General features: G+C 39.9%; 2 protein-coding genes and 1 pseudogene across 2 annotated transcripts in view; all 3 read right to left on the reverse strand.

Annotated features, from left to right (window-relative positions):
- The window catches only part of NUDT3 (nudix hydrolase 3), a 116,941-nt gene that overhangs the window by 55,581 nt on the left and 40,383 nt on the right, over nt 1-20,977 (reverse strand). The window lies entirely within an intron of this gene.
- LOC118620949 (40S ribosomal protein S15a-like) lies at nt 14,984-15,439 on the reverse strand. Its single transcript, XM_036248044.1, has one exon. The coding sequence runs from the start codon at nt 15,404-15,406 to the stop codon at nt 15,053-15,055; it is 354 nt and encodes a 117-aa protein (XP_036103937.1). The 5' UTR covers nt 15,407-15,439; the 3' UTR covers nt 14,984-15,052.
- LOC118620913 lies at nt 15,632-18,552 on the reverse strand (annotated as a pseudogene).

Consider the following 20,977-nt stretch of genomic DNA (forward strand, 5'->3'; position numbering starts at 1 on the left):
CGCGTGGGTGGCAGCCACTCAATGTTTCTCTCTCTCTCTTCCTTCCTCTCTCCCTCCCACTCTATCTGAAGATAAATGCAAAAAAAAAGCCCTCAGGTGAGGATTAAAAAATAATAATAATAATAATAATAATAAAAAAATAAATGCTATTTTAGCCTGAGCCAGTTTGGTTCAGTGGTTAAAGCGTCGGCCTGCAGATCGAAGAGTCTTGGGTTCAATTCCAGTCAAGGGCATGTACCTCGGTTGTGGTACCGTCCCAGGCCCTTGGTCCAGTCATGTGGGAGAAAACCAGTGGATGTGTCTCTCACACTGATGTTTCTCTTCCTCCCTTCCTCCCTCCCTCCCTCCCTCCCTCCCTTCCTTCCTCCCTCTATCCCTCCCTTCCTCCCAACCTATCTGAAGATAAATAAAAAAATATCCTCGAGTGAAGATTTTTTTAAAAAGCGCTATTGGTTTATTTATATGAAGATTCAAATCAGGTTCCAACACTGCATTTGGTTGATGTGATACCCAATTTAAAACCCTGCCTTGGTCTAAACCAGTTCCCTTTCCTGGCCCTTTTTCAAGCCAATTAATTGTAGAAGAAATCAGATCATTCATCCTGTAGGAGGATTTCCCACATTCCTGCATTAACTAATGACTTATCCTGAGGTAGTATTCAACCTCTTCCTTTATTTTTTATTTTTATTTTATCCTCACCCAAGGACTTTTTTTTTTTCATTTATCTTCAGATAGAGCAGGAGGGAGAGAGGAAGGAAGAGAGAGAGAGAAACATTGATGTGAGAGAGACACATCAAGTGGTTGCCACCCACAGAACTCCAACCAGGGCTGGGGACAAACTGCAACCGAGGTACGTGCCCTTAGCAGGAACCGAACCAGGGACTCTCTGGTCTGCGGGCTGACGCTTCAATCGCTGAGCCAAACTGGCCAGGGCTCAACTATTTCCTTTATTACCCCATCTTCCTTCTGTTCCCAGGTCAATAGATCTGGAAACCTGATCAGGTTTGGTGTTTTGGCAAGAAAACTTCACTAAAGGGGCCTACAAACTTCCTCTAGCATCACACTGTGAGATACTTAAGATCTGACAACACTTTTAGTGATGAGAAGATGAAACTCTGGTTTCAAGTGTTGTCACATGATCTGTCCATTACAGAGCTCAACATCAGACTTTCATCCCATGGTTTTAGCATCTATTAATAGCCATGATTTCATTAGGATGATATGCAAGTGGTGATTTTCTAATACTATTGTCCCTTCTATATTTGTTAATTAGCTAAAATTCTAGAAAGAAACTTCCTTCATCAATTGTCTGATTACCCAATATAAAAAGGCAAGATAGCCCTGGCTGGTTTGGCTCAGCAGTTAGAGTGTTGGCCCATGGATTGAAGGGTCTCGGGGTCGATTCCTGGTCAAAGGCACATACCTGGATTGCAGGTTCAATCCCCAACCCCGACTGGGGATCGACTGGGGATGGTATGAGAGGTAACCAATAAAGGTGTCTCTCTCACATCGATGTCCACCCCTTCTACTCTACCTTAAAAAAAAAGGCAAGATAAATGCTTAACTTTTTCTCCTTATTCACTAATTTTCAGAATGAGTATGTGTCTAAGCCACCTCCATATATTTTTTATTACTGTATCATTAACTAGATTTTTATATTTCATGTGTTTCAATCAACTGGAATCATTAATCTTTTGATGCTTCTATCTTTAACTAGCCAAGAGCTGATTTAGGCTGGCTCTTACCTTCTTTTTTCTCCAGCACTACATTATAAAAATTTTCAAACACACAGCTAAGTTGAAAGGAATGTACAGTAACCACCCATATACCTACCACTTAGACCATACTGGTAGTGTTTCAAAAACGTTATCTCATATCTTTTAGTACAAATCTTTAATCTTAGTTAGCTTTCTTGCTTTTGGTCACTATAAAATATCTCAGACTCATCTTAAGCATTTCCTGCCCCACATCTAAATTCAGCTGTTTCCTTAAGGAGCCCTGGTTCCTTTTAGTGGGAAATGACATTAAAAAATTTTTTTTCCTCTATTGATTTGAGAGAGAGACAAAGGGAGAGGGAGAGAGAGATAGAAACATCAATGAGAGAAAACATCGACTGGTCGCCTCTTGCATGCCCCCACTGGGGATTGGGTCCACAACCTGGGCACATGCCCTGACTGGGAATCGAACTGGCAACCTCTTGGTGCATGGGGCAATGTTCAACTACTAAGCCACAGTGGCTGGGCAGAAAATGATATTTAAAGACCTCAATTTAGGTCCTGGCTGCTATTGTATTGTCAGACCTTCTAAAGCTTTTCAATGACAGATAGGAAATATGTATTATTAGAAAGAAAATAATAAAATTGAAGAGCCCTGGCCGGTTTGGCTCAGTGGTTGGAACATCGGCATGCGGTCCAGAGAGACCCAGGTTCGGTTCCCGCTAAGGGCACATAACTCGGTTGCAGTTTGTCCCCAGCCCTGGTTGGTCGTGCGGGTGGCAACCCCTCGATGTGTCCCTTTCACGTCGATGTTTCTCTCTCTCTCTTCCTCTCTCTCCCTCCCACTCTATCTGAACAAAAAATGGAAAAATGTCCTCGTGTGAGGATAAAATAAATAAATAAATAATTGAAGAAAAAAATTAATTATGGGTTATACAAATTTAAAGTTACTGAGCTTTTGAGATTCCAAAATGGCGGCGGAGTGAATGGACGCTACACAGACCATCTCCCAGGACCAAACTGGAATTACAACGAAAATAAAGACAAATCGTCAGGAAAAAGCAACAGAAAAGCAGCTTGCGAGGACCATATAACCAGGGACACTGACTCGAACCTGGTAGGATTGCAGAGGCGCAAGAGGGGGGCTGGGAGCCCACAGACAGCAGCGGCCGTAGCTGTGAGCAGCGCCCTTGGGTCACACTCCCAAGCGGGCTCCACAGCGCAGAGCCGGGACAGAGGCTGAAACAGCCACAGCCACTCACCTTGGGCTCCAGCAGAGGGAGGGCGGACTGGACCGGAGCTATGTGGGGACACTTGGGATTTGGAGGGGGGGCTCAGAGCTTTTGCTGAGTTGTGGCCACGCAGGACAGTAGTCATCTTACTCCTTCCCAGGGCTCTGGGGAGAGGCAGCGGCCCCTCCCTGAAAGATTCAACCCCACCTGGTGGCCATTGAAATGCAAATTGAGCCCTGGCCGGTTTGGCTCAGCGGTTAGAGCATCGGCCTGCGGTCCTGAGAGACCCGGGTTCGGTTCCGCTAAGGGCGTGTACCTCGGTTGCAGTTTGTCCCTGGCCCTGGTCGGTCGTGCGGGTGGCAGCCACTCGATGTGTTCCTTTCACATCGAAGTTTCTCTCTCTCTCTCTGTTCCTCTCTCTCCCTCTCACTCTACCTGAACAAAAAAAGAAAAGGGAAAATGTCCTCGGGTGAGGATAAATAAAAATAAAAGAAATGCAAATTGAGGCCCATTGACAACCAGCATCTGCCCCACCCTTGGAAAATCCCCTTATGCTGAACGCCTGGGGGAGTTTGTCATTCAACTGAGAGGCCAAGGCTCTTCAAGTAACCTCTACTGATAGCCTCCAGGTGAAAAGCTAGAGAATAACTACGCCATCCCTGGGCTTGCAACTCTGCCCAGGAAGGTAAGACTTGACAGTGGTGTTTAACATGGGTCCTCCCACGCTCATCCAAACCCAGGAGAGGGAGACATAAAAGCAGAACACCAACACCCACACGGAAAATTTGGCAGGCCCAAAGCCCACTGTGATAGCCAAAATGGTGAAACACAGAAACAAAGCCAAATGAAAGAACAAGAGACCTCTACCAAAGATGAGATAAATGAGGTGCAGTCAAGCAAATTAGCAGAACTAGAATTCAGAGCCATGATCTTGAGGAAGCTCAACAGCATGTGTAAGGACAAGAGCACTATGAGTAAAGACATAGAAATGTTGAAAATCAACCAATTAGAAATTAAAAACCAGCAAGAGGAAATGAAGAATGACATATCAGAAATAAAGAACACATTGGAAGGTCTAAACAGCAGAGTAGAGGAAGTGGAGGACCGAATCAGTGGATTAGAAGACAGGGTAGAAAAAACCTCAACCAATCAGAAAACCAAAAGAAAAAAAACAATTAAAAAAGAGGAAGACAGCTTAAGAGAACTGTGGGACAACTGGAAACGTACTAATATTCGCATCATAGGAATCCCTGAAAAAGAAGAAAATGAGCAAGGGTTAGAGAATATATTTGAAGAAATAGTGACAGAAAACTTCCCTAGTTTGGTAAATGAAGAAGGCATTCAAGTTCAAGAAGCACAGAGAGCCCCAAGTAAGAAGAACCCAAACCGGCCCACACCAAGACACATAGTAATCAACATGCCAAAAATTAAAGACAAAGAGAATCCTAAAAGCAGCAAAAGATAAGCAACACGTTACCTACAAAGGAACCCTCATAAGGCTCTCAGCTGACTTCTCAACAGAAACACTACAGGCCAGAAGGGAATGGCATGAGTTAATCAAGGTCATGAAAAACAAGGATCTGAATCCAAGACTACTCTACCCAGCAAGGCTGTCATTCTAAATAGAAGGTCAAATAAAGGGCTTCCCAGACAAAAAAAAGGCTAAGGGAATACATTAGCACCAAACCAGCACTGCAAGAAATGTTAAAAGGACTGTTGTAATTCACAGGAGAAATGGGAAGAAAAATATAACCACACTAAACAAAAATGGCAATAAATAAGTACATATCAATAATCACCTTAAATGTAAATGGACTGAATGCTCCCATAAAAAGACACAGAGTAGCTGATTGGATGAGAAAGCATGACTCATCTATCTGTTGTTTATAAGCGACCCAATTCACAACAAAAGACTCACAAAGGTTGAAAGTGAAAGAATGGAAAAAAATCTTCCAAGCAATCAGAAAGGAAAAAAAAGCTGGGGTAGCAATACTCGTATCTGATAAAATGGACTTCAAAATGAAGGTCATAACTAGAGACAAAGAAAGCCACTACATAATATTGAAAAGATCTATCCAACAGGAAGATATAACCTTGATAAACATATATGCACCCAATATAGATGCACCAAAATATATTAAAAATCTTCTGGAAGACTTCAAAGGAGAAACTGATACCAATACAATCATAGCAGGGGACTTCAACACCCCGCTGATATCACTGGATAGATCCTCTAGACAAAAAATTAGCAAGGAAACAGAGACTCTAAATGAAGCACTAGACCAAATGAATTTAATAGATATCTACAGAGAATTATATCCCAAAACTACAGAATTTACATTCTTCTCAGGTGCACATGGGACATTCTCAAAGATAGACCACATGTTAGGACACAAACTAAGTCTCTACAAGTTCAAGAAGATTGAAATCATATCAAGCATCTCAGATCACAATGGCATGCAACTAGAAATCAATTGCAACAAGAACATGCAAAGACATTTGAACACATGGACGCTAAATAACATGTTATTAAACAATCAATGGGTTACCGAGGAGATCAAGGAAGAAATTAAAAACTTCCTGGAAACCAATGAAAATGAACACACAACAACACAAAATCTATGGAATGCAGTGAAAGCAGTTCTGAGAGGGAAGTTCATAGAAACTCAAAATGGATAAAAGTCTTAAATGTGACTCATGAATCCATAAAAATCCTAGAAGAAACTGTAGGCAACAAAATTTCAGACATCATATGCAGCAGAATTTTCACTGATACATCACCTAAAGCAACAGAAACAAAGGAGAAAATGAACATATGGACTACATCAAACTCAAAAGCTTCTGCACAGCAAAAGATACAGTCATCAAGATGGAAAGGCTACCTACTGTATGGGAGAATATAATTGACAATGATATATCAGATAAGGGGTTAATTTCCAAAATATATAGAGTACTCATACAACTCAACAAAAGGAAGACAAAGAACCCAATTAAAAAATGGGCAGAGGGCCCTGGCCGGTTTGGCTCAGTGGTTAGAGCGTTGGCCTGCGGTCCGGAGAGACCCGGGTTCGCTTCCCGCTAAGGGCACGTACTTCGGTTGCAGTTTGTCCCCGGCCCTGGTTGGTCGTGCGGGTGGCAGCCACTCGATGTGTCCCTTCACGTCGATGTTTCTCTCTCTCTCTCCCTTCTTCTCTCTCTCCCTCCCACTCTATCTGTACAAAAAAAAAAAAAATGGGCAGAGGAACTAAATAGACACCTCTCCAAACAGGACATACAAATGGCTAAGAGACATATAAAGAAATGCTCGACATCACTAATCATCAGAGAGATGCAAATTAAAACAACAATGAGGTATCACCTCACACCTGTCAGAATGGCCTCCATCAACAAATCATCAAACAACAAGTGTTGGCGAGGGTGTGGAGAAAAGGGGACTCTAGTATACTGCTGGTGGGAATGCAGACGGGTGCAGCCACTATGGAAAACAATATGGTGTTACCTCAAAAAGCTAAAAATTGAACTGCCATTTGACCCAGTGATCCCACTTCTAGGAATATACCCTAAGAAGCCTGAAACACCAATTAGAAAGAATATATGTACCCCCATGTTTGTAGCAGCACTATTTACAATAGCTAAGATCTGGAAACAGCCCACATGTCCATCAGTAGACAAATGTATAAAAAAGCTGTAGTACATATACACAATGGAGTACTATGCAGCTGTAAGAAAGAAAGATCTCTTATCCTTTGAGACGACATGGAGAGACCTGGAAAGTATCCTAAGCGAAACAAGCCAAACAGAGAAAGACAAGTATCATATGATCTCACTTATTTGTGGAATATAATGAACATGACAGTCTGAGGAATGGGGTAGAGACTGACAATACCCAGAAGAGAGGGTGGTGGGGGAGAGATAAAACACAGAACTTGTATGCATGTGTGCATGAACAATGGACATGGACAATGGGGCTGGGGATGGGACGGGGAGGGAGGGGACAGGGGGAATCAGTGGAGGAAAAAGGAGAAACATCTAAATAAATTAATTAAATTTAAAAAATAAATAAAGTTACTGAGCTTTTTAACTTCTTGGATTTCATGCTTATTTTTTTTTTGGTATGTGCCCCTAGTGGGAACCGAACCCGGGACTCTCTGGTCCACAGGCCGATGCTCCAACTGCTGAGCCAAACTGGCCAGGGCCATGCTTATTTTTTTATGCTGAAGACAATATTAATATAATGATCTATTTGAGTTTTCCTATAATTTAATAGTTTCAAATTAACAGTACTGTTAACCATAAAAGTACTAAGGATAGTGCCCTGGCCAGTTTGTCTCAGCGGTTGGAGCATCGGCCTGCGGTACAGAGAGTCCCGGGTTCAGTTCCCGCTAAGGGCACGTACCTCGGTTGCAGTTTGTCCCCGGCCCTGGTTGGTCGTGCGGGTGGCAGCCACTCGATGTGTCCCTTCACATCGATGTTTCTCCCTCTCTCTCTTCCTCGCTCTCCCTCCCGCTCTGTCTGAACAAAAAATGAAAAAATGTCCTCGGGTGAGGATAAAAAAAAAAAAAAAAAAAAAGTACTAAGGATAGTTTAAGATTTCTTTGTAGCTCTTCTTCTAAATATAGATCCTACTAGATATGTTCAATCAAAACAGTTTTAAAGTCATATGAAATATTTATTTTGGGTATGATTATGCTACTAGTTTAATATACAGTCAAATTCGCCCTGGCTAGTTTGGCTCAGCGGCTGGAGCGTTGGCCTGCGGTCCAGAGAGACCTGGGTTTGGTTCCCACTAAGGGCACGTACCTTGGTTGCAGTCTGTCTCCGGCCCTGGTTGGTCATGTGGGTGGCAGTCACTTGATGTGTCCCTTTCACGTCGATGTTTCTCTCTCTGTTCCTCTCTCTCCCTCCCACTCTACCTGAACAAAAAATGGAAAAATGTCCTCGGGTGAGGATGAAGAAAAAATATATATATAGTCAAATTCATTGGTTTCTGTTTGATTTTGATTTTTAGGACCTGCATTTGGTTGTAACTGAAGTATAATTCATGTACACTGGAATGTATATTGTCAGGGTATACAATCTGATGAGTCTGACTAAAGCCACACCCCTATAGATACACTTTTCCATCTCCCCAGATAGTTCCCTATGTCTCTTTCCTGTCAATGCCCCTAAACCACAGTTAATCACTGTTATGATTTATAACACCAGAGATTAGTTTTGACCGTCCTGAATCTTCATGTAGATGAAATCATACAATGACCACTGGGGATTTTATTATATGGGATGTACCATAATTTACTTAACCAGCCCTCTTTATGGACATTTCCAATTTCTATTAAAACAATGCTACAATAAATAGCCCTATACATGAGCCATTTCCTACATGTGAATATACTGGTCTATTTCATCCATTCACTCACTTATTCATTCCACTAATATTCACTGAATAACCTATTCTGTGCCAATCATTGTTCCAGGTACTGCAGATACAGCAATGAACAAAACAAAGACCCTTCTCTTGTGGAATGTACAATCTAATGGGAGAAGAAGACAATAAACAAAAATAATGTCAGGCGGCCATAAATACACTGAAACCTTGATATAATGGACTAATGTGGGTGAGGGGGTGTCTGTAAAAAGCTGAAAGTCCATTATATAGGAAAGGTTAAAAAATTGACAAATTAGTTACTTTACCTGTTTTTACTTATGTAGACATGTTTGTATAACTAAAATTAAGTATGGCCCTGGCCAGTTTGGCTCAGCAGTTGGAGCAACACCTTGCGGACCAATGGGTCTCAGGTTTGATTCAATTCTCAGTCAAGGGCACGTACCTAGGTTGCAGGTTCTATTCCTGGCCCTAGTTGGGGTCGTGCAGGAGGCAGCCAGTTGACGTGTCTCTCTCACATCAATGTTTCTCACTCTCTCTCTCCCCCCTCCCTCCATCCCACTCTATCTAAAATCAATGAAAAATTAAATTTAATTAAGTATGTATGACATGTTTAATTTCACAGAAAAGTTTTCTATATGTATTACAGTCATCCCTTGCTACTTTTGCGCTTCGGCTTTCGCGGCTTCACTCTATCCCACAATAGAGTGAAGCTGCGAAGCGCGAAGTGGCGAGGGATGACTGTATATAAAGAATCCTATTTCGTGGAAATTCATTTATCGCGGTAGAGTCTCGAACTGATTAACCGCGATAAACAAGGGCCGACTGTACTTGGGGTCAAAGTAAGGAAACCAGAGTGGCTAGAGCAGAACTAGCAAAGGAGAGTGGGAGGAGGGAGGCACGTCAAAGAGGGCTTCACAGAACAAGTTAAGGAGGTAATAAGAACTGGGGGTCTTATCCCAAGTAAAGACCGCCCCTGTTCTGAGCAAACGTTTTAACAGTCACTGGGGTGCAGTGTAGAGAACAGTCTGCAAGATGGAAGAAGGATGGAAACACTTAGGAGGATCTATAATAATCCAAAGAGATAAGTGAAGATGGTTTAAAGAGGTAACAGTGGGGGCAGTGAGAAGTGGTAACATGCTAATTCTACTTTCAAAGGTAGAGCCACCAGAATTTCTGATGTGGACTATGAGAAAAAGAAGGTCAAGGATGACTCCAGTTCCTGGCCTGAGCAAATGGACAAAATGTGAAGATAATGGAAAGAGCAGGTTTGGCGGGGAATTCCAGGAATTCAGTTTTGCACAAGTCTCAGATGCCAATCCAACACACAAATGAAGTTACTGAGAAGGCACAGAGATAAGTCTACTATAGTTCAGCAAAGAGGTCTGAGCTGGAGATCAGTATCTGGCATTTGTGAAATTTGGGGCAGGATGATAGTTTAGAGAAGTCTGGAGTACCTGAGCCCTGAGGCTCCTTAAGGTTTTGAAGGATCCAACAAAGGAGCAAGAGAAAGAACAAACAGCAAGAGAGAAAGAAACCAAGCCTGGGGCATGCAAGAAGCCTAGCAAAGTGAAAGAGAAGGGAATGATTAACTGGGTCAAATGCTACTACCAAGAAGAGGTCAAGTAAGACTAGGAAAGAGAAATGACTACTGGATTTGGCAACACAGAGGTAATTTGTATCATGATATATTTTCTTTATAATAACTAAGATAAGAACAGCCATGTCAAGACACAGCTGTAATTTTAATAAATATTAAGGTTGTATCAGTTTATATGCCTGCCAGTTGCATATCAGACTGTTCCCACACACCCATGCCAACATGTGGTATTATCCAACTTTCTTGATACTAGCCAATCTGACAGGTGAAATATGGCATCTCCTTTTAGCTTCAATTTCCATTTCCTTTATTATAAGAAAGGTACAGCATTTTTCATATACTTAAGAGTCACTTATATTTCCTTTTCATATGCTTTGCCCATTTTTCTTTTGGATTATCGGTCTTCTTCTTAATGATTCAAAGAAGCTCTTTACATATTAAGTAAATTAGCCTGGTGACTGTTGGTCTGACTTGACCGTGATTTTGCCATGTAGAAGCTTTGTTTTTATGTAATCAATTACATAATCCTTTTCTTTTTGTCAGTCTGATGAGTGTTCTCTCCAACATTTAAAAAAACAATTTTTTAGCCCTGGCCAGTTTGGCTCAGCGGTTGAGCGTCGGCCTGCAGACCAGAGTCCCAGGTTCGGTTCCTGCTAGGGGCATGTACCACACAAAAAAACCCCACAAAAAACAATTTTTTAGCCTTGGCCAGTTTGGCTCAGCAGTAGAGCGTCGGCCAATGAGTTGTGAGTTTGATTCTGGCCAAGAGCACGTACCTCAGTTACAGTTCGTCCCCAACCCTGGTCGGGGTTGTACGGGAGGCAATGAGTCAATGTGTCCCTCTCATGTTGATGTTTCTCTCTCACTCTCCTTTTCTTTCCCTCCCACTCTATCTGAAGATAAATGAACAGTATCCTCAGGTGAGGAGAGAGAGAGAAACATTGATGAGAGAGAGAGAGACATACCGATTAACTGCCTTCGCATGACCCCACCCAGGGCCAGGAATCGAACCACAACCGAGGTACGTGCCCTTGGCCAGAATCGAACCCGTGACTCTTTGGTCCGCAGGGCGACACTCTAACCGCTGAGTCAAACCAGCCAGGGCCCTCCAACATTTTAATGGGGTAATGTTATTTATTTGACAAATGAAATTGTATAAACAAGATGTACACAATATGATTTGATATGTGCAAATACTATAAAATGAATATCATAATAAAATTAGTTAACACATCCATCACTTCATATAGTTACCACCTTTTGTGTGGTAAGAACATTTAATTTCAAGTATACACTACCATATTGTGAACTATAATCACTATGCTGTACATCAGATCCCCAGAACTTACTCATCTTACAACCTAAAGTTTATACTCTTAAACCAGCATCTCCCCATTTTCCCTAGCCTCTGGTAACCACCATTCTATTTTGTTTCTGGATTCAACATTTATAGATTCCAAAGTAGGTGAGATCATACAGTATTGTCTTTGTCTGACTTATTTCATTTAGTATAATGTCCTCAGGTTTATTCATGTTGCAAAAAGAAGAATTTCCTTTTTAATGGCTGGATATTTGTATGTGTACATGTACGCACATTTTATCATTTCAACCATCAACGGATACTTAGGTTGTTTTCATGTCTTGGCTTTGGTGAATAATGCTTCAATAGCTCTGGCCAGTGTGGCACAGTTGGTTGAGCACTGTTCCATGCACTGAATGGTCACAGGTTTGATCCCCAGTCAGGGCACATGACTAGGTTGCGGGCTTGATCCTGGGGATTGTGCGGGAGGCAGCCAATTGATGTTTCTCTCTCACATCAATGTTTCTCTCCCTCTCTCTAAAATCAATAAAAACATATTTAAAAATAAACAAACAAAAAAGAATGCTGTAATAAACATGAGGGTACAAATATTTCTTTGAGATACTGATTTCATTTCCTTCAGATATACCCAGAAATGGGATTGCCGGATCATGTGGTAGTTAAAATTTGTGAGTAACTTCCATACTGTTCTCCATAATGGCTGTGCCAATTTACATTCTCTCTGGGAGAGTTTAATCATATTTTATTATGACTTCATTTTGTATTTCTTTGATTAATGAAATTGAGTTTTCTGGCTATCTGAGTTTCCTCTTTTATCAAGGGCTTGATCAATCAAGTCTAGGACCCAGTTTTCTACTGTGTTGTCTTTTTCTGATTTGTAGGAATTCTTTAAAGATTTTTGTTTTATATTGCAAATATTTTCTTGTTTTTTAATCCTCACCCGAGGATATTTTTCTATTTCTCTTTAGGTAGAGTGAGAGGGAGAGAGAGGGAAAGAAGGGGAGAGAGAGAGAAACATCAACGTGAGAGGGACACATTGACTCATTGCCTCCCACACGACCATGACCAGGGCCAAGACGAACTGCAACCAAGGTATATGCCCTTGGCCGGAATCAAACCCCCTACTCATTAATCCATGGGCCGACACTCTATCACTGAGCCAAACCGGCTAGGGCTGCAGATATTTTCTTGAGGACTTGTCTTTTCATTCATTCTTTGGTATCTTTTTTTTTTTTTTTTTTGGTACGTGCCCCTAGCAGGAACCGAACCCGGGACTCTCTGGTCCGCAGGCTGAAACTCCAAATGCTGAGCCAAACCGGCCAGGGCATTATTTTTATTTATTTATTTATTTATTTTTAATCCTCACCCGAGGACATTTTTCGATATTTTGTTCAGATAGAGCGGGAGGGAGAGAGAGGAAGAGAGAGAGAAACATCGACATGAAAGGGACACATAGAGTGGCTGCCACCCACAAGACCAACCAGGGCTGGGGACAACTGCAACTGAGGTACGTGCCCTTAGCGGGAACCGAACCCAGGTCTCTCTGGACCACAGGCCGACGCTCTAACCACTGAGCAAACTGGCCAGGGCTTTTGATGAATATGTTATTAATTCTGAAGACAACACATTTTTTCCCAATGGTTAGTGTTTTCTGTTTCTTGTGTAAGAAATCTTCCCCTGCCCTGGCTCATTATACTATCCAGCCTACTTTTATCCAGGTTTGACATTTTCCATAACACAATTTTTAAAAATGTTTTATTTTAGCCTTTTGTATTTTCATATATTTTTAATGAGTTTGTTGAAAAGAAAAAACCAAACCTGCCAGCATCTTGATTAGTAATGCAAAGCCAACATTAATTTGGGAAGAACTGCAATGTTTTCTAACCCATTAACAAGGTGTCAATTTCCACTCACATAGGTCCTTCAAATCTTTTCTTTATATGACTTAAATTAACATAATTAGAAGGTCCTGCTCCAGTCCAAGATTATAATATAATCACCTCATACTTTCTTCTAACAATTTATGGTTGTTTTTCAAATGTTTATACTTCCTATCTACAATGCAAATTATTCTGATATAAACATGAGAAAAGAATTCAACTTCATTTTTTTCTATATAATCTCCCAATTGTTCCTATATGCATTGAAGTCTATTTCTTGATTACTCTGTTCTATTAATTCATTTGCCTATTCATGACTCAGTTTACTTGTATTCTATTTTATTATTTAAAAAATTATTTTTCTTTATTGATTTTTAGAGAGAGAGGAAGGGAGGAGAGAGAGAGAAACATTGATAAGAGAGAACATCAGTTGGCCGCCTCCTGCATGTCCCCCACCCTGGGATTTGGGCCCACAACCTGGGCATGTGCCCTGACCAGGAATCAAACCCGTGACTTCTTGGTGCACAGGTCGATGCTCAACCACTGGCCCAGCCTAGCATTCTATTTTAAATATCATACTTTGCAACATAATTTGACTACACATCACCACTCCTACCCTTCACTCTTCTTTTTCAGAATTTACTGACTATTCTTTCATGTTTGCTTAACCATTTGTACTTTAGAAATTGCTTGAGTGGCTTAAAGAAAACAACTTGTATTTCTACAAGGATCAAGTTACATTTATAGATTAATTTAGAAAGAACTTTACAACTTATGATGTTGAACCTTCCTACCTAACAACACGGTATGTTTTTATTTTCAAGTCCTCTCAGTAACTTCTTTTTTTGTTAATCCTCACCCAAGGATATTTTTTCCATTGATTTTTAGAGAGAATGGAAGGGAAGGAGTGATGGGGAAGAAAGGGTGGAAGGGAAAGAGAGTGAGAGACATCAATGTGAGAGAGACACATCAACTGGTTGCCTCCAGCAGGCACCCGGACCAGAGCAGAGGATGAAACATGCAACCCAGGTGCATGCTCTTGACCGTGAATCAAACCCAAGACCTTCCTGTGCAGGGGCAGGGGGACAATTTAACAACTGAGCCACACCAGCCAGGGCATCAAACCATTTTGAAAGATTTCATTACACAGATCTTATCCATTTCTTCAGTTTACTCTTTTTAGTTACTGTTATAATGAGGTTCCTAACTATTCTATTTCTTATTTCAAAGTCACACCAAATTGTTATACGTTACCACTAAAATAATATTCATTTCATACATAAGCACAATCAAGTGATTAAGAGGACATTAATTTTAAAAATAAAAGAGAAATTTTAACCTTACACCAATATATCATAAACCATGATAGATTACATCATGGCTATAGCTGCTCAGCTACAGCCACAAGCTCATCTACAGAAATCCCATGCCTTATAATGTGGCCAGAGGAGCGGTAAGCAGGAGAGGCAAGTCACAAACAACTGTGATTTTGCAAATTCTGACCACGTATGTGTGAATTCCAGCTTATAATTCTTACAAAAAAGAGCCCAATATACATGGTACATCAGGAATAAACCAATATTTAACTATATTAAAATTAGGAGAAAATTAAAATGGAAAGATAATTTTTATAGGGAAAATACTTTTATGTAATTTCAAGCACTATATTTTGTAAGTTTTTGTTTTACTAACTGAATTAAATTTAACTGTCAAACTTTTATTCTACTACAAATTACACTTTTAGTCTATTTAGGAAGACAGACATTTATCACTAGAGACCACAGAAAAAAAACCTGGTAGTAACTGCATTAAGACAGATTGAGAACTCTTTTTTTTTTTTTTTGTCCATTGAGGCATTTTATTTGCACATGTGTATTACATCCCTAAAAAAGAATCCCAGGATTTTCCCTCCTGTGTTTTTTCATCTTGCTTCTTCATGGTCCATGATGCTCGCTGAGGTTGTCAGTACAATGAAACCAAACTGACGGGATGGAAGCAGGTTGTTGTGCCATTTTTCTAGAGTTTTGAGTTGCACATCAAATCTGGGGCTGATTACTCCACACTTGTTCAATCGGCCTGTGAGGTTCACAACAATTTTCCCAGCTCTGTGGTCATCAATAATTTCAAATTCACCAATGTAACCATGCTTCATCATCACAGTTAGAAACCGGACGATGACTTTGGAGCTCGGCCTAATAAGAACCTGGCGTTTGCCTCTCTTTTTGGCATTGTTGACACTCTTCAGAGCATCAGCCAGGACATTCATGCACACCATTATGGCGGCATGGAAAGATGGAGGAAAGAGCAGATTGAGAACTCTTGGATAAGAGTTCTTTACTTGAAGACAATCCATTGCTCCAAGGACTCAGAATAAAAAGAAGTAAATGTGGAGGGAGATAATTCATTATAGACCAAGATATTTTAATTATTCCAAACTCTATAGAACATTAACATAAATAAATATAAATAATCTTATATAATCAAACATCCATTATTGGAGTCATAAGAAATTGATAATGTTGGTTGTCTATGGGGAAGAAAATTGGGTGACTAGGGGGCAAGTATGGGAGGGAGAATTTTCATTATATCCCACCCATGCCTTTTGAATTTTGTACCATGCAAATGTATTACATATTCAAAAATATTAAACTTTAAGAACCCATGAAACATTATAAATATCCAAATGAAGAACACTTCTGAATCTTCTACAAACCATATTTAAAGATACTGTCACTATACCATACAAATTCCCTACATATGAGAATCTGCTTTATAAACACGTTAAAATGTAATGTAAGGAAGTGCATTTCTAGACTACTTACGTGTGTTCTTTTATCACTCACTAAAAAGCCATTACTCCTATCGCATTTTCCTTTTTCTTTTAAGCTAACCCTTAAAGAGCTAGCTTTTGTGGACTATTGCTCATTCTGGGAACACCTCTTCCACTGATCTTTTTAAAATTTTATCTAATCTATTTCACATATTTTTAATGCAGGGTCTCATAAATCATTTCCTTAAAGTAAATAAAATAAGTTCTTCCTGACATTCCTTTTTATTTAACTATTAGAAGGGCAAAACAAAACTTACTCTGCCATACTCTAGAAAAGTATCATTCCTAACCAATTAATTTGGCCACATTTTTGTAGTACCCCTTAAACTTTTATTTTAACAATTTAATCCTAAAATTGTCTCTCAGTTGTACTTCAAAGCATTTGGAGAATAAAACAGCCTTACAACACCCACCCAATAAAGTATGTAGAAAACAAGGCCTTTTTATTCATAAAATTATAATGAATTATAATTTGCCATTTAACAGCAGACCACACTAAAAGGAAAACTTTTTAAGAGAATACTTGTTAAAAATTACCATAATCTTAAAACTAGGTTTTTTTAAAATTGAGGTGAAATACACATAACATAAAATGAATCATTTTAAGGTGAAATTTGGTAGCATTTAGTACATTCACAATATTGTGAAGCTACCACCACTAGTTCCAAAACACTTTTATCGCTCCCCACAAAAAAGCCTCATACCATTTAGCAGTTACTCCTCATCCTGGAGCCTGTACCTTCAGCCTCTGGTAACCATCAATCTGCTTTATTTAAACATCTACAGATTTACTTTTTTTGAATATTTCATACAAATGGAATCATACAATCTGTGACCAAAAGGTCTGGCTTCTTTCAGTTAGTATGTTTCTGAGATTCATCCATATTGTAGCAAGTATCTATACTTTATTCCTTTACATGGCTAATTACAGTCCATTGTATGTATAAAGTATAATATGTTTATCTATTCATTCATTGATGGATATTTGGTTGTTTTTATCTTTGGCTATTGTGAATAGTGCTAAACATCTGTATACAAATACATGTGAGTACCTGTTTTCAATACTTTTGAGTATATACCTAGAAGTTTAATTGCCGGACCAAACATAATTCTATTTAACTTTCTGCGAAATCACCAAACTATTTCCACAGTGACTGAACCATTTGACATTCCCACTAGCAATAAACAAGGTATCCAATTTCTCCACATCCTCACTAATACTTCTTATTTTCCATTGTTTTATTATAGCTATCTTAGTGGGTTTAAAGTGTCAAAACTAGTCTTAAAAATGTCCTAACAGTTATCTAACTTCTGAAGGAAGGTAGAATGCCTAATCAGTAAGAATGGGAAATATTAAACTCTAATTTCTTCCTCCTCTTCCCTTCCCCACCACCTCCTAAAAACTCAAATAACTAGACTTTTTCTGCCAGAAAGTAAGTAAAAATGTATTGGATGTAAGAAGACAAGCTCAGTTGGTTGAACATCGTCCCATGCACCAAGAGGTCGCTAGTTCGATTGCCAGTCAGGGCACATGCCAGGGTTGCAGGTTCAATACTCAGTAGGGCGTGTACAGGAGGTAGCCGATCTATGTTTCTCTCTCTCGTCTTCTCTCTAAAAAATCAATTAAAAAAAACCTTTTCTATTATTTTTTTATTTTAATTTTATTTTCTTTTTATAGTTTAAATGATTTTATTTTTAGACAACCTACATGACATGTTTTTCCTTAAAAACAATGCCTCCACTCCAAATAAATCAAGATGAAAATAAATGAAGAGCTCAAGATAACATCAGTCACATGTGTCCTAGTCCTGGTGTATGGATGAAAAGCAGCAGCTAGTTATGCTGACAGGTGATAGATCCAAATTCCCAAATTTGCTAACATTTTTCCATTTCTAAACCATCCTTAAAGACCCGGGTTCGGTTCCCACTAAGGGCATGTACCTTGGTTGCAGTTTGTCCCCGGCCCTGGTTGGTCGTGCGGGTGGCAGCCACTCGATGTGTCCCTTTCACATCGATGTTTCTCTCTCTCTCTCTTCCTCTCTCTCCCTCCCACTCTATCTGCACAAAAAATGGAAAATGTCCTCGGGTGAGGATTAAAAAAAAAAAGAAAATCATATATGGGGTTACACCATCCTCACAGTAGTCCAGCAGAGCAACCATGCCATCTAGATTCATGTTCTCACCAATAAAGAACTGGTAGTTTTTGAAATTAGCAAGGATTTCCTGGTTTGTTCTGCAGCCCCTGTCATAAAAGGCTTTACTCTTTCTGCCTCTGTTCTTCAAGGTTCCCTTTGATTGATTTCTTTGATGTACTTCTTGTAGGCTTCTTTTGTGAAGCTGGTTTCCTGCAAATGATGGTTCATGACAATATCAACACCAGTGATTACTGTACTTTCAGTACCTTTGCCGTTGTGGCCTTCAGCGGAGGCATTTCCACCAATGAGTGAGTCATCAATGTTACCCTCTGTCCTACTAACCATCTTCCCCTTTACCTCCAGGCAGAGCCCATCTGTGATCTCCCAGATCTTGTAGATGTAGAAGAATATCTCATCATGGCTGATGAGGTCCCGGGAGATGATCATGATGGCCAAAAATATATATATATTATTTATCCTCACCCAAGGACATTTTTCCATCTTTTGTTCAGACAGAGTGGGAGGGAGAGAGGGAGAAAAACATCGGCATGAAAAGGATACATAGAGTGGCTGCCTACCACATGACCCAACCAGGGCCGGGGACAAACTGCAACCAAGGTACGTGCTCTTAGCAGCAACTGAACCAGGGTCTCTCTGGACTGCAGGCCAACACTCTAACCGCAGAGCCAAACCGGCCAGGGTCAAAAAAATCTTTTAAAAAATATCCATAAAAGGTACCCCAAGAGTGAACCCTAATGTAAACTAGGAACTTTGGGTGATAATGTGTCAGTGTGGGGTCATTGATTCTACACATGTACCACTCTGGTGGAGGATGTTGATAATATGCGGGCAGAGGATATATGGACACTCTCTGTACTTTCCACTGAATTTTGTTGTGAAAAGAAAATCCAGTCTATTTTTAAAACTATTAAAATATTTTTAGAAGTACTAGATATATAGAATGCCCTATGTGATATGCATGTAAATATAATCTAACTTAATTTTCACAATAAGCCTAGAAATTAGGTGATGTTAGTGGATGTATTTCTATTTTACATTTGAAGAAACTGTGATTTAAAGAGGGTAACTCAGACCTGAACTACAGCCCTGACTCTAACATCATGATCTTTCCACCACACCCTTGACTTCACTTGACGCTGGAACACTATCCAGCATTATTAGCTAACACTCATGAAAGTCTTGAGAGTCTGCAGCTGAATAAAGAGCAAATTACACTCCTTGTAGCTTCAGTTCTACAGCAGGTGATTTAAACTTGCAAAACATGCTCAGTATATACCGTAAAAATTAATCACAACACTCAAACTAGCAAGAACATTATCTTCCTCTCTACTTTTCTGGGTAATCCAAAACTGACAAATGTTTATAGCTGGTTTACGAATTGGGAAGGCTGCATTACATGCTAACAGCCATACCTAAGTTCATTCAGTTCTATGCCAGCAGAGCCTGGAAGTCCTCCAGATGTACATACTCAACCTCAAGAAGGATAAAGCTTTATTTGGATCCCTTTACAAATTAGTAAGTACTGGCCTTTCCTCACTTCCACTATACAGTAACTATACAAAATAAATTCTCAAAAGTAGCAAATAGCCCTGGCCGGTTTGGCTCAGCAGTTAGAGAGTCAGCCTGCGGTCCAGAGAGGCCTGTGTTCGGTTCCTGCTAAGGGCACGTACCTCAGTTGCAGTTTGTCCCCGGCATTGGTTGGTTGTGTGGGTGGCAGCCACTCGATGTGTCCCTTTCACGTTGATGTTTCTTTCTCTCCCTCTCCCTCTCTCTCCCTCCCACTCTATCTAAACAAAAAATGGAAAAATGTCCTCGGGTGAGGATAAAAAAAAAAAGTAGCAAATAATCAAAGAGAATAAAAACACAAAGGGCAGACTTAACTCCTCATCCACCCAGGGCATTGAAAAATAACCGAATTTTTATCCTAGCCCATTAAAAGGAGTGAAGGAAGCGGCTTGTCATTTAAGGATCAAAAGCAAATTCAGCAGTTGTGGGAGATGAGTTTCGGCAGTGGGGAAAAAAGAGCCCAAAATAGACTCATTAAACATGACTAGGTAGGAGTTCTGATCAGCACATATTTTTAGTAATCACACATTTATAACTTTCATATGTCCAGTTCAAAATTAGTCTAGCCATCATTTTTTTTAAAATGCCAGAAAAATTATTCCTACTCCCACAATCATCCTCACAATGGAAATAAGCACGCATTCAAGGCCCAGTACTGATTCTACCACTGCCCTGTAACCTTGTAAATCCACCTTGACAGTTAATTTTCACTCCCACCATTCACATTCACTCACCCTGCACTGCTTTCTCCTGTCAACAGGAACTTTACGCTCCATGTTTGATTTGTGGGTGGGTATAATGGTGGGGCAGCTTAAGGAAAGCAGGAAGGAAAGGAATCAGAAAAATGTGGCAGAGTCCCAGTGGTCTCCCAAAATTATCTGTTCTCAACTTCACCCTTGGGAAGCTGAACAAGGGAGCTACTTACTAATTAACCAGATTGAGTTGAGCTCTCAAGTAAGACTAAACTTGACCTTGTTTCGGGTCATTGATGTCTCTGGTGGTATCTTCTATTGCTGTCAAATTATTACAATAATTTCATCAAGAATCAAGAAACATGTTTTAGATGACAGTAAAATGTCAGAAAACAAGACTGGTATAGGAAACAGTAATAGTTCTTATGCTGCCCTTGTCAATCACTGCAACTATAACTGAGTTTAAATAAACTTTCTAAGGTTTTGCTCTCATCTAGAAGCTCAATTCCTTTATTGTCTAGCACTGAAAAAAATTCCTGCATCATTTTGAATATTCCCAATAGCAGTTCAACCTGTTATTTTCCTTCTGTAAAAACCTTTTG

Source organism: Molossus molossus, unplaced genomic scaffold, assembly GCF_014108415.1.
Source record: "Molossus molossus isolate mMolMol1 unplaced genomic scaffold, mMolMol1.p scaffold_m16_p_8, whole genome shotgun sequence".
Taxonomy (NCBI): domain Eukaryota; kingdom Metazoa; phylum Chordata; class Mammalia; order Chiroptera; family Molossidae; genus Molossus; species Molossus molossus.

Excerpts from the sequence above, each read along its gene's own strand:
- LOC118620949 (XM_036248044.1), bottom strand. The coding sequence starts at position 15,406 with ATGGTGTGCATGAATGTCCTGGCTGATGCTCTGAAGAGTGTCAACAAT.